General features: G+C 39.4%; 1 protein-coding gene across 1 annotated transcript in view; it reads left to right on the top strand.

The window, feature by feature from the left end:
• Positions 1 to 7,599: 7,599 nt before the first annotated feature.
• The window catches only part of GABRA4 (gamma-aminobutyric acid (GABA) A receptor, alpha 4), a gene marked incomplete at its 5' end in the record, with an annotated part of 28,708 nt that continues 22,701 nt past the window's right edge, over positions 7,600 to 13,606 (top strand). Inside the window, 4 exons of the mRNA XM_010291648.1 lie at positions 7,600 to 7,667; positions 10,104 to 10,324; positions 10,428 to 10,510; positions 12,301 to 12,444. Of these exons, the coding sequence (XP_010289950.1) occupies positions 7,600 to 7,667; positions 10,104 to 10,324; positions 10,428 to 10,510; positions 12,301 to 12,444 (516 nt within the window). The remainder of the gene's footprint in view (positions 7,668 to 10,103; positions 10,325 to 10,427; positions 10,511 to 12,300; positions 12,445 to 13,606) is intronic.

The raw sequence follows: 13,606 nt of genomic DNA, 5'->3' as shown, positions 1-13,606 counted from the left end.
ACTGTATCCTCCATTTTATCATTATCCTGCATTTCAGAATGCAATTTGTAATGCAAGGGGATTTCCTGGTCAAAAACACTTTATGATCGAACAGGTCATAAGAACAGGGAGTTTACAGGTGCCACTTGTAGTGTGATTAATTGAAAGCATTATCTGCTGGAAAACTTCAAGAGTGTTACAACAGTGCTATTTTGATTTAGCTGGAAAACTTCGAAGCAAAAGCATTTCTAGTTATACCTTGACTCCAGTTTTCATCTGCTTTTTAAAAATTTTCTGTATGACACAAAACAAAGGAAAATTCTATATAGAAAGTTGCAAAACCTGGATTGTCTCTGAAAATCCCCTAGTTACCTTTCTACTGGTGATTAGTTTCAAAGTGACAGTAGAAATCCAGATGACTTTTTGAAAGGAGCGTTACTTGCTTGAGGCAAAAGACCTGGGTCTGATTTGCCATTTTAAACATGTGCATGGTTTCAGACTTTACCTGAGGAACTCTTGACATAAGCAAGGACCCGATTCAAACCTGTATTGGATTATAGCTGTAGAAAATGTAACAGTTGTCTTTGAAATTTTCATGGTATGGTAACTCATCACACTTTGGGAAGTAAGAAGAAATGGGGGGATTGAAGCTGGTGAGGACCGCGTCACTGCGTGCTGCCGTGTATCTGCTCATTTTAATGAATTTTTCTGTTAAGGTGTTGTCTAAAAGGCACACCTGTCTCTCGCGTCTTGCTTTTCATGGCCAGGTTTATGGCCAAAAACCAAAGAAGGAAGGTGGTGTGTGACTTGCCTCCTGCCCAAGGCTGTTAGGTTACGTGTGAAACTCACTGATGTTAGCTCTAAACGGGCTGGCAGTATTGCCCACGGCGTGTTCCTGGCTCATGGTGCTGGTGTTGCCCATCAGCCAGTGAAAGCTGGAGCGCAGGCTCCTCTTGGGTTCCGTTATTTGTGCGAGGTGGAGTCTGGCATGAGCTGCAAGTCTCGCCATCAGCTAGCGAAATGGTGATAGCTCGGTGGCTTTCTGTTTGGAAGTTCCCACTTATACTGGTTCATGAGTGAAAGCAACAGGACCATGATCGTTAGTTTTCTTTCTTTCTTTCCTTCCTCTTTTCATACTCTTTTTCACGATCTCGCACCTGTGAAAATGCAGCTGAGTACTTGGTGGAATTAAATGTGTTGGCTGTTGTCTCCCGTAAGAAGGGTAGGAGAGAGCTTCTCTGCCCCTTTTAGGCTATGTGATGTTCAGCTGATGAACAGCATTTCTGAAGAGTTTCATTTCCTGTCAACACAGGAGGAGTGACTTCAGTCAGAAAAAAACACAGAATATATTTGAAGAGCAAAGACAATTTTCTATTTTTCAGAGAACAGAAAAATATCTGTGATTATCTGCTCTTGTTAGAAACTCACATGTACCTTCAAGGTTCCATTGCTCAGCATAATAGATGTAGTTATTTATTTTTTAGATTGCAAATGGACTTAAGTGAGCACTGTAAAGTGAAGCTGATCCTTTTTTTTTCCAGGCAGTTGTCCAGTCTTCCTCAGCTGGTGAGAGTAGATGACTCAAAGGCTTAACAGGATATGGTGTTAGATACCTGTAGTTGACTGCTTTGAATTTGGCCGAGGTTAGTAATGCTTGAAGTCATTACCATCTGTCTATTGTTCAGTGACCTGCATAAAATTAGCTGGTATTCTTAGTCCAGTTCTTAGTAGGCAGGTGTCCACATCATGAAAACTGGCACTAGTATCAAGCTTGTTGGCTGGCTCAGCAGAGATTATTTGCTGATCAACAGGCAAAAAACCAGAGTGATCTCCTCCTTTCTGGAGGTATATTTTTCCCTTTTCAGGGTCCAGACATGCTGATGAACGTACGTAGAGACAAAGGTTATCGCGTGCTGCTGCATTTGTTGTATTTGTCTTTTGGCTGAGAATGTAGCCCATGTTTAAATTCCACATGCATTTTTAAAAAATGCTCTATCTAGCTATTCTGAAATCTTACATTTTACATATAGCAGGTGTCCTCTGCTGTTCTTTCTGATAGAATGAAACAGAACATGTTTCATGTGACAGGTTCATTTTTTTGTTGGCGTGTTTGTTTTTGGTTTTTTTTTTTAGTTAAAAGATATCAACCCTATTCAGGTAGCCAGAATTTGGAAAGAGAAGGCACCAAATCTTTCACATGTAGTTATATTTTAAAAAAAAAAACCAAAACTGTAGCAACTTTTTTTTTTTAGATGTAGGTGTAGGAACTAATGTAATATAATTTCATGTAGTTTATGTATCCTGGGACTGATCTCATAATAGCAGCAATAGCTGCACTTAGCATTTAAATTGTACTTTGTATGTTGAAACCTTTGTACAGACTTGTTGGCTAATGTTCCCGATTGGTTGCATGACTCTTAGAGGCAAAATTTGCAATATACAGAAAGGCTGTGCAGGATTTGACTGTTTACATACAGTGGAGATCTCTGCAGTGACAGTTGCCTATGGAGACGCGGGGATAATGGAGCCCAAAGTCTTTCGCTGGGAGCTGTGCTGCAGTTCAAACCATATGTTGGCATAAAATGCATGGGGGAGCTGTCTTATGTTCCTCTTCACAAGGTTAGGGCCTGGCATCACTTCTTCAGCCCACATCTAAATCTCTATCTAACACTGAACTATTCTGGCTTTTTGCAGGGGTTGCTTTTAATCCTGCCTGAGCTTCTTTAAAGCATATTATCTTGCAAGCAGTGATTCAGACTTAACTGTTCCCACTGCAGTGTGTAGGACTCTCCTCCTATTTCATTGACATAAAAATACCCACCAGTATGTTATAAATAGTTCTTCAGTGTTCCTGAAGATTTATGGTGGATAGGTGCTTTCTGAACATCCATTGAGGGATAAGCCCAAATGGCCATATTTAAAGTTAATTGGCCTTCTTACAACTTGCTGCATTTTATTGTCAGTAATAGGGTGTTAAGGATTCTAATAGGATCTTCTGCTTGCAGAGCCTGAGTCGATTAAGCAAGCGGTGCAACACGTTCATTTCGGAGGGCTGCTTAAATCACCAGTAAAAGTAGGTTAGGTGACTACAGATCACCTCCTCGTTGACAGGAACTCCCATGATTAACAATAGTGGTTTTTGTTTTTTTTTTTAAAAAGCATGAGTCACTATTTGTACCCCCACTATTGTTACCAGCTGGAGTTATGTTTTCTTCTAGAACAAGAAGACTAAGGGATAGGTTTTGGTGTCGCCATAGATACTCCTGGGTTGACATTAAGTACTGGGATGTACTAGAAAATCCAAGGTTTGGCCCTAACAGTTGTGAACTGACAATGGAGATGGAAGACATGGAGCATGACAGGGCTGCAAGTGGAGAAAAAGCATTAGGGACATCAGAGATGCATGGAATGGTTTGGGTTGGAAGGGACCTTAAAGGTCATCTAGTTCCAAGCCCCCTGCCATGGGCAGGGGCGCCTTCCACTATCACAGGTTGCCTCGAAGCCCCATCCAACGTGGCCTTGAACACTTCCAGGGATGGGGTATCCACAACTTCTCTGGGCAACCTGTTCCAGTGCCTCACCACTCTCATAGTGAAGAATTTCTTCCTTATATCTAATCTAAATCTGCCTTCTTTCAGTTTAAAGCCATTACCCATTGTCCTATCACTACATGCCCTTATAAAAAGTCCCACTCCAGCTTTCTTGCAGGCCCCCTGTAAGTACTGGAAGGCTGCAGTAAGGTCTGCCTGGAGCCTTCTCTTCTCCAGGCTGAACAACCCCAACTCTCACAGCCTGTCCTCATAGGGGAGGTGCTCCAGCCCTCTGATCGTCTTCGTGGCCCTCCTCTGGACCCTCTCCAGGTCCATGTCCTTCTTACATTGGGGGCTCCAGAGCTGGACACAGGACTCCAGGTGGGGTCTCACCAGAGCAGAGGCAGAGTCACCTCCCTTGACCTGCTGGCCACACTGCTTTTCATACAGCCCAGGGTACGGTTGGATTTCTGGGCTGCAAGTGCACGTTGCCTGGTCACGTTGAGCTTCTCATCAATCAGTATCCCCAAGCCCTTCTCCTCAGGGCTGCTTCTAATCCATCCTCCGCCCAGCCTGTATTTGTGCTTGGGATTGCCCCAGCCCATGTGCAGGACCTTGCACTTGGCCTTGTTGAACTTCATGAGGTTTGCATGGGTGCACATCTCAAGCCTGTGAAGGTCCCTCTAGATGGCATCCCTTCCCTCCAGCATGTCGACTGCACCACACAGCTTGGTGTCATCGGCAAACTTGCTGAGGGTGCACTCAATCCCACTGTCCATGTCACCAACAAAGATGTTAAACAGAGCTGGTCCCTATAACAACCCTTGAGGATCACCACTCGTCACTGGTCTCCACTTGGACATCGAGCTGTTGACCTCAACTCTTTGAGTGCAGTCATCCAGCCAATTCCTTATCCCCAAGTGGTCCATCCACCAAATCCACATCTCTTCAATTTAGAGATGAGGATGTTGTGTGGGACAGTGTCAAATGCTTTGCACAAGTCCAGGTAGATCACATCACTTGCTCTTCCCTTATCCATCAACGCTGTAACCCCATTGTAGAAGGCTGCCAAATTTGTCAGGCATGATTTGTCCTTAATGAGGCCATGTTGGCTGTCACCAGTCATCTCCTTATTTTTACATGTGACACATCATAGTTTCCAGGAGGATCCATCCCCTCCATGATCTTGCTGGGCACAGAGGTGAGGCTGACTGGCCTGTAGTTCCCCAAGTCTTCCTTTTTTCCTTTTTTAAAAATGGGGGTTGTATTTCCCTTTTTCCAGTCAGTGAGACTTCAGCTTCACTGTCCCTTGCTGCTGTCTTCACTCCTAGCAAACATTTCAATGTTTGACTGAGGCTTTAGATGCAAAGCAAAGATTTGCACATCAGTACTAGCTGGATAACTGTTACGATGCCTAAGATATTTCTAGATCCTCATTCGTCTGCCATTTTATAGTGGCCTCAAATGTGATTTTAACATTTGTCACTGTACTGCCATCATGTCAGGCAAGCAACCAAAAATAAACTTTAATTTCAGCCTTATTTTGTGGCTTCATTATTGTCTGAGAGTTGCTGCTTCGTTCTCTCTCATGGGTCCTACTAATAAATAAAGATTTGAGAGCAGAATAGCAGTTACTGAAGAGCGAACTCCAGCATAGTTTTAGTCCTGGGCTGTTGCTGTAGGATTTCTAATAACATTAAATCGTAGGCTTGCTGATTTGGAGATTAGCTGCTTGGTCTTAGCTCTCCCCTTCTTTCTGAGAAACTCCAAAAAATAAACTTGCAAAAAATCTCTGAACATCTATTGCCCATGAAGCTGTAATCATTTAATAAAACAAAAGAAATCAATGCCTGAGGAGAAGCAGCTCATGCCTGTGGGAAAAATCTGTCCCTTTGCATAATTTGATACGATTACAAAATTACAGTGTTCTGAGAGCTAAAGAGAAGATACCACCAGAGGAAAGCAGTTAAAGGTTTGGAATTTTTTTTCAGAATATTTCTATTTAGCTTCTTAGAACTAAAAAACAAAGGAGTTCCTGAAAGGGATTCAGGAACTCATTGCAACATTGAGTATTCTCTTACTATTAACAGAGACTAATTCCTGCATTTTCTTATTAGAGCTAAATGAGAAAATTACTTTTTCATTTCTATAGAACTTTGATTTCAGAAACAATTTATGTCCAGGTGAAATAAATATTTTTATGTAGATAAATTATAGTTTTGTGATTATGGGAGGTCAGATATGATTCGATCTCTTCTATTTCTATGTACAAGTGTGATTGGGCTTTTCTCCCCTATATTCTAATGCTGCAGATGAATGTCATCATGTTCAGTGTCTTGACAGCTCCAGTAAGACCTTTACAATCTTTTGGAGCTCTTCTGCTCTCCAGGAATAATTATATTCAGGAAATGTCATTAGACTACGTTGTCAGTAAAATGAGTGGTTTAACCACTCACGGACTTCCCTGACCTGATGAACACTTTGTTATTTGGGAGCAGCTTCCATTTGGCACGTTTAGAGAGCAACCCATTGCAAAATAAACAGCACGGTATGAAAGTGTGTTATCTGGAACTTGGGAGCTTCTTCTTAAAACCTCTTCAAGACAGACATACCAAACTGACCAGGGACCGCTGAGCTACCAACTGTTGTACGGTGAATTTTCTTTAGATTTTATCTCCTGTGAAACTGTTGATTTCCAGCAAAGTTGTGTTTTTGACATTTAGCGGAAAAATTCTTAGCTGTTCTTCTCCACATAACTTTCAAACTGTTTAGTGAAATAGTTTTACATGGTTTTCTTTTACTTTTTGTTCACAGTCTGACACTTGTTCTAGGTGCAAGAAGTCCAGGTTCCCTGTTTTCCAGTTCCTTACTTCTTTTTCTCCTTTTAACGTTTGATTCAAAGTGACATCTGTGAACAGTGATTTTTAAAATTTTTTTTCTCTTTGCAAGAGGGACATATTCTTCTGCTGCTAACAGTCTTAAGTCTTTCAGCCTTTCATTTTTAGGTTGCAAATACTATGATAAAGGCTGAATTAACAAATTTGAGCCACTTATCCTCTTTAGAAATTTGAGTTGTAGGGGTTTACAAACTGTGGTTGTGAATTTGTAGATCATACTTTTTTTCAAACAGATACTTGGTGGTCTTTGGTAAGACCATCAGTAGATTTTTTTTTTAATTTATGATGTGAGTTAATTACCTGAATTAAACCATTAGCTAATGCTTTGATCACAAAATCATCATCATAACTGGTAATGATTAGCAGCTTTCTAGCCTTTTACACTGAGAGCAGACCTAAATGACAGTGAAATTAGTTACTGCATGTGTTCTTTGGTTTAAGGGAAACTGTCAAGTGTACTGTAGAGCGAATGCCCATCTGAAATTTCAAGGTGTTTTGTCCTGTAGTAAAGGAAATGATACATTAAAACAAAACTGTTTTCTCAGACGGTTGCTATGTGGTACCCAGCTGTGAGAGTGCAAGACCTCTGCTTGGTGCACTGTTTTGAACGGTGTCCTAAGTATCACTAGTTCTCTCAAGACAGGCTTTGTTGTAGCTTCTGGACCTAGGTTCAGACACTCGAAAATGCTTAGATACACAATTTTTATTCTGATTGTTATTATTGAAGCACTTAAGTGCATCTCAGGATATGGATGCAGTTCTTGATACTGCAGTACTAAATCACCTGGTGCATGGCATGCTAATATCCGTAGTCCAGTTATTACCAGTAGGATGGAATGTTAGTAAGAAATGCCTTGGGGAATGTGGATTTCCTGAATCTGGCGCTTGTTGTTAATTAGCATGGTGTTTACAGCGAGCCTTTTAATTTTTTGGCATCTGTTTTCTTATCTGTTGAGTCAACGTTGGTTTTCTGAATTGGGATTTGCATGGAAATGCTTCTTTTGATTTACTTATGTGGTAAAGGTAATTGAGCAGTGCCTGTTATTAGACTTATCTGAAATGACCTGTGTTTGCATTCTGCTCTTGCTTGTCCGCAGAACCCCCAAAGCGATAACTGTTCACATGCCAGGACCATGGGAATTGTTGACCTGCAAGATTCAAATGTTCTTGTTCACTTCCTTTTCATACATTAGGTCCCGTTACTGAAGTCAAAACAGACATATATGTCACCAGTTTTGGACCTGTTTCTGATGTAGAAATGGTATGTATATCTGGGATTAAAATGCCGTTTCCTGGTTCTGAGAAACCATTAGCTTCAGTAAGGAGTGGATGCTTCATCTGTACTGTTCTGCCAATCATGCAAAGTAGACAAGATTAGTAACAGCTTAATTTACAGTTTATAATTAGATACATCAGGCCTGATTCTGGTCACACGTTCACTGGTTTTTGGCTGGATTAAGGAATTATCTTCATAAGATTTAAAACAGACTTTCATGGTGTAGAGACAGAATCAGGCCTTGTGGGGAGTGTCTAAGTCTGCTGTGGGGAAAAAACTTGTAATACCTTTGAAATTGCCTTTTCTTTCTGGAACTTGCGTTATTCTCAGGTGAATAATAATGATATAATTTCACAAATACTTGTTGACGTTTTCATTTCAGATGAATGCCCTTTGCTATCTTTGTGCCCCTTTTAGCATCACTTTCAGTGAATGTTTGACTGATACGAGTTTTCATAAGTGTCTGCAGAAACTGAACATCAAAGTGACGTGTATGAAATAGTCACAGAAGAGAAACGTTACATTTGCACGTACCGTTATTTGTGCCTGAACTGCATCTGCATTCATTTGAGGTCAAATCCAGCATAACTCTCATCAATTTCTGTAATCTAGTAGTATACCCTTAAATCACACAATAATTTACCTTTTTATAAAATATACAAGAAATCACATGGAAGTAACATGGCCATATGTGCTGAACTGAACTGCTTTAAGGGAAAGGCAGTTTCAGGGCAGTGACTTTCTTCCCATACAGTGCTGTCGTGCGCTTTGTGGTGTACCTCATTTGTTTCTATCATGTGGAAAGCTATGTGGTAGCAAGATTTTTTTTTCAAGGGCTAAATTCACGACAGCAGTCTCATGTTGAAATGCATCTCACCCCTTCAATGGCTGTCATGTTCAGTGTGATGCTGTTCAGTGTGACAAGGGGTCACACAAGAGTCTGGTCCCGAGGAAATCCAGTAATGTGTGCGTCAAGTCTAAAATGAGGTCTCTATGGCATCTCTCAGGTTTCATTGAAGCTTTTGACACGGTGGCACATGGGAAATTATTAGTTATATTGGAGAAGGCAGGAGTGAGAACATGGACTGAAGGTAGGTAAGGAACTGGCAAAAGGAGAGTTACAGGAGGTGTTTCGCCTTTCATCATTAGGGGTTAGTTAGGATCCAGGGACCCAGGAATTGTTTTTGGAATAATTTTTAGTTAGTGTATCCATTAGCGACCCAATGTAATCTGAACGTGGCTGGACTCATAAAACTTCCTGAAACAGCGAAGTGTGACACAGCTCAGTACAGGGGATAATCAGAATGTCTTTTTAGAGCCGGGTTACTTTGGTACCCCGTGTAATGAAAAGGCTTGAAATCTTACGCTATAAAATCTGTTGCGTAGAATCTAGTAACAAAAAACGCTACTTATGAGCTATGTAGTCACCGGCAAGAAACGGCACTAGAAAAGAGACTTTTCATAGATTAATTATAAACCACAGTGGAGGATGCAGCCACAGAAAAGACGACAGATAAAATTCTAAGATGCGTTACACTAGTAGACATGCTTCCTTGCCCATGCGAATAGATATGGCCATATAAGTAGTTTCAATGGTAACATTACGCAGAAGAGTTTGAAATAAAGTCAGAAAACACTGTTTGGCTTAACAACAAAATCACAACTTTAATTTAGAAAGGACTTAAAGCTTTCTGTGTTACCTTTTTCAATGCCACATGATGCTTTTTTTGTGAAATGCTTTAGCTTCCTGACATGAGAAATGCATTCCTTCATTCATTCATTCACATATGATTTCTCGTGATGTGCCTGTGCCTGCAGTTCTGCAGTTGTTTGCATGCTTTCTTTGGAGCATCTGAAAGGCTTTTCTGAGGAAGTTAATGGCATAGTTACATAGTTAAAAACAAATGTGTATATATGCGCATTTATCCATGTTTTGTGGGCATGACAAAAGAAATATTTAGCTTTCCTTGTTTAAAAGCTTACTTTGCATCAGTTGAAATTAAATTTTATTTCCTGACTTTAAAGTGCAAGTAATCATTTGTCCTGGTATTTTTAATTTAGCCAGCAGCAGAAAATCTATAGATATATTTTCTTTAAAAATCTGTTGACACTTATTGTCAGAGATCATTTTGTTTCCAGTTACATGCTTGACTACAAATTCAATTGCCTGTTTCCTGCAACCTAATTAGATTAATTATTCCTTAACGATTAAATATGTGTAGCAATTTATTGATATGAGTAATGTGGGAAATTAAGCTATTAAGAAGTACACAACACACTTTAATTGGTGGAAATACATTTGTGTAGTGGACTTAGCCTTTTCTTTACTACTGATTTCTTTGCTTCTAAGGGATTTCTGTTTTTTACAGGAAACACTTATACATGCAAATGTGATCTTTGTTTCTCTGCAATTTAATACAGGAGTATACAATGGATGTCTTCTTCCGTCAGACATGGGTAGACAAAAGATTAAAATATGATGGCCCTATTGAAATTTTAAGACTGAACAACTTGATGGTTTCAAAGGTGTGGACTCCTGATACTTTCTTCAGGAATGGGAAAAAGTCTGTTGCGCATAATATGACAGCCCCAAATAAACTCTTCAGAATAATGAGAAATGGCACCATCCTGTACACAATGAGGTATCTAACTTGTTTGTTCAGCTTCTTACAATTACTGTATGCAAAAAGTTATACTGCCTAGACAAAATGGCAACCAGAGACTATTTAATTTGTTCCGTTATAGGCTTACAATAAGTGCAGAGTGTCCCATGAGATTAGTGGATTTTCCCATGGATGGTCATGCTTGTCCTCTCAAATTTGGGAGTTGTAAGTTGCAATTATGAAATTTCTTGTAACTACAGAATTTAAATAGTAGAAGTAGATTTTGAACAATTACTGAACTTGCTGAATATTAGTCTCGATACACAATCCTTACGCAGACAAAACTCCTGTTAAGTTCCTTGGGAATTTTATTTAGGGTCTGAAAAATTAAACCTAGGTGGAGAATTGAAAAGCAGGCAATGATTCAGCTGTTACATTGAACCCCACTATTCTGGCCACACAGTTGCTTGAAATACGTAGTTTTTCTTGGTTCTTAGGGAGGAATTGGATACTCAATGAAGTGAGAGATTCTCTGGAGAAGACAAAGAGGGTGGGATCCATCTCACCTTCCAACAGCCAGGTAAAAGGCACCTAGGGAAGCAGGTTATTTGACTTTCTCTACAGTCAGTGGAGGCACATTGACATCCTAAGTTAGATGTGCAGGTTGCGAGTAAAGATCTGATCTTTGGTTGTATTTGTCTATCTCCTGTCTCCTGGCCTATAACGGGAGTCTGCATGGCAAGTTTAGTCTAGATAAATAATTTTTAGACTGGTGAGAAGAATCTTAGTGTAGGTTCCTTTTCTGCTTTGAAATTAGATGTAGATTTTTGGATAATCTCCAAACTTTGGCTAAAAGGAACATTTTGGGACATACTGCATAACAACCAAGGGAGATAGTTATGATTCCCTGATTTGAATCTGTGGCAGAGACCTCCAAGACCACCTGGGGACGGTTGGTGCCCTCCATTAACTGTCTTGTCACTTTTCTAAGCCTCCTCAATCACTGACTTCTCTGCTTTACACTCAGGTGTAAGTCAGTGGCTGGACATTAACCTGTTTTCCTTGAACCCAGAGCTCTGAAGTTAGAAATGGCTGGAAGCTACTCATAGTCCTTCCTTAGCGTAAATTTAGCTTATACAGCTGGGTAGTCAACCAAAAGGGGGATGGTAAAGACACTGCTCTGATAAGGTTTTTCATCCCTATTGCATTGAGACTGGAGACCAGATGCTGCTAGAATTGGTTTTGGTATCAGCTCTACGATAAGGGAGCTTCAGTAATGGGAGTTTCTCCACATATTTCTTCAGGCAGAGTCACCAACCAGCAGAAATTGCACTTGATGCTAATCTAATACTTTCCTCAGTGAAACTTGAAATAAGATGTAGCCATTTCAAATGCAAGACTGATTGAGTTTATGTTTAACAGGAGTTTGGGCTGTGTAGGGATTGAGTGCTAGCCCGAAGTTATGTCTTTTGTATTAAATGTAAAATGTTTCTTTGTATGTACTTATTTTTGGGCTATTGTGAAATTTTTACTGACCTCTGGTTTCTGGCAAATATTTTAAACACAAGTTTAAAATATTAGAGTTTTTAGTATAATATAGTTTTTAGTATAATCATGCTTTTCTGTAAAGAAATGTGTACACAGTCTCCAAAATGTATCCTCCTTATACGTGCTCTTTTTTATATATTAGTATATTTTAATGATAAAATTTTAGATAGATATTTCTAAACTAATTTAAAGAGATACTTTATACGCCCAATAAGGGCTGATCCAGAAAGAGCTTGTGTTTAGACTTCACATTAAAATGTGAAGTGAATTTGTGTGTGATGCTTGACGTATGACCTTAGCTCCTATTTATTCTCCTCCGAGGGTGGCTTTTGGGGATAACTTAACATGAAGGGTATCTTCTAAAATTGTTAGTGTGAGTCTTGCTGTTCGATTTCAGTAGGTTTGGATTGGGCTCTTAGTAAGGTGTGAGAAGTTTCCTATTTATGCAAACTGATGCTGTGTTGTAGATGCTTATCCAAAGAGTGAAATGATTTATACCTGGACAAAAGGACCTGAGAAGTCCGTAGAAGTTCCTGAGGAGTCTTCCAGTTTAGTTCAGTATGACCTGCTCGGGCATACGGTATCCACTGAAACCATTAAATCTATTACAGGTAGGAATCTCATCAGTAAAAATCAACTTGAGGAAAAACTTATCCTGTAACATTGCCCGAGGCTTTTTTTTCTTTCCTTCCTGTAAAGTATTCTACTGAATGTCATAGGGTATATATTAAGGGCTGAGAGCATAAATCTGAATTAGGTTTCTGTCCTTCAGATTTACATTTGCAGATTCATTACAGTAGATTGCGACGTTTTTTCAGAAAGCTAGAATGAGATCATTACTCCGAGGGACAAAATGAGCATTTAATCACTGCTTAAAATGCAGTTTGAAGAGTCAAGAGGATGCCTGGGTGAGGAAGTAATTTCTCAGCACTGCATCCACATTATGTGCAAAAGACTTCCTTTGTTTGGCGGTGCAAACAGCTCAGGATAGAAGTGCAGCACACAGAACGGGTTATTAAAGCCATAAAAACCCTCTAGTCAGATGCGGACAGGCACAAATGCATTACTCACAATAGATACTTCTGCTGATTTGTGCTGTAAGAAACAAGGCAAATGGCAACTACAGGCATCCGAAATGAGTAAAGTATCACTGATGAGCAGTGTAGTGATAAACAAGCATATTCCCAAAATATTTTAAAATCTGGAATCATTTTCTAAGCATCAGCAAGTTTGTGTGTTGTGAGACGGTCAGAATGAAACAGATAAAGCAAATGTATTTGATGTGTTGCTCTGTGGATGTTTGTCTCAAAGGTAAAGCAGCATTTTGCAATACACTAGAAATTTACTTCTCAGCGTATTGATTATTATGAGTTAACAAAATTTCCTTCCTGTCCCCAAAATGCTCATTCTGTAGTGCATTATTTAGACAGTTTTTTCAGTTTATGGTAAAACTGCAATTTTTTGGTTTACTATGAATGATGATATTTTAGATACAGTATTTTTAAGTCTTGTTAATGATTTTTGCATTTATTTCATTATCACAGTAGTGCTGGATGTATAAACCTAGTAAGAAGCTGAGATGCTTCCATATCATTTAATGTGCATCATTGTTATTATTGTTTTATTTGCCAGCCAAGTACCACAATATTCTGGATATTATGATAGGTAGATACCTTGTGTCTTGGGATTCTTTTCTACCACAGATAGCAAAAGAATTTTTAAAATCATGCTTATACTTTAAAATGTAATCCAGTATTAGCTTTACATTTATTT

The sequence above is a fragment of the Phaethon lepturus genome, unplaced genomic scaffold (assembly GCF_000687285.1).
Source record: "Phaethon lepturus isolate BGI_N335 unplaced genomic scaffold, ASM68728v1 scaffold97, whole genome shotgun sequence".
Taxonomy (NCBI): domain Eukaryota; kingdom Metazoa; phylum Chordata; class Aves; order Phaethontiformes; family Phaethontidae; genus Phaethon; species Phaethon lepturus.
This window is presented reverse-complemented; position numbering and strand designations above follow the sequence as displayed.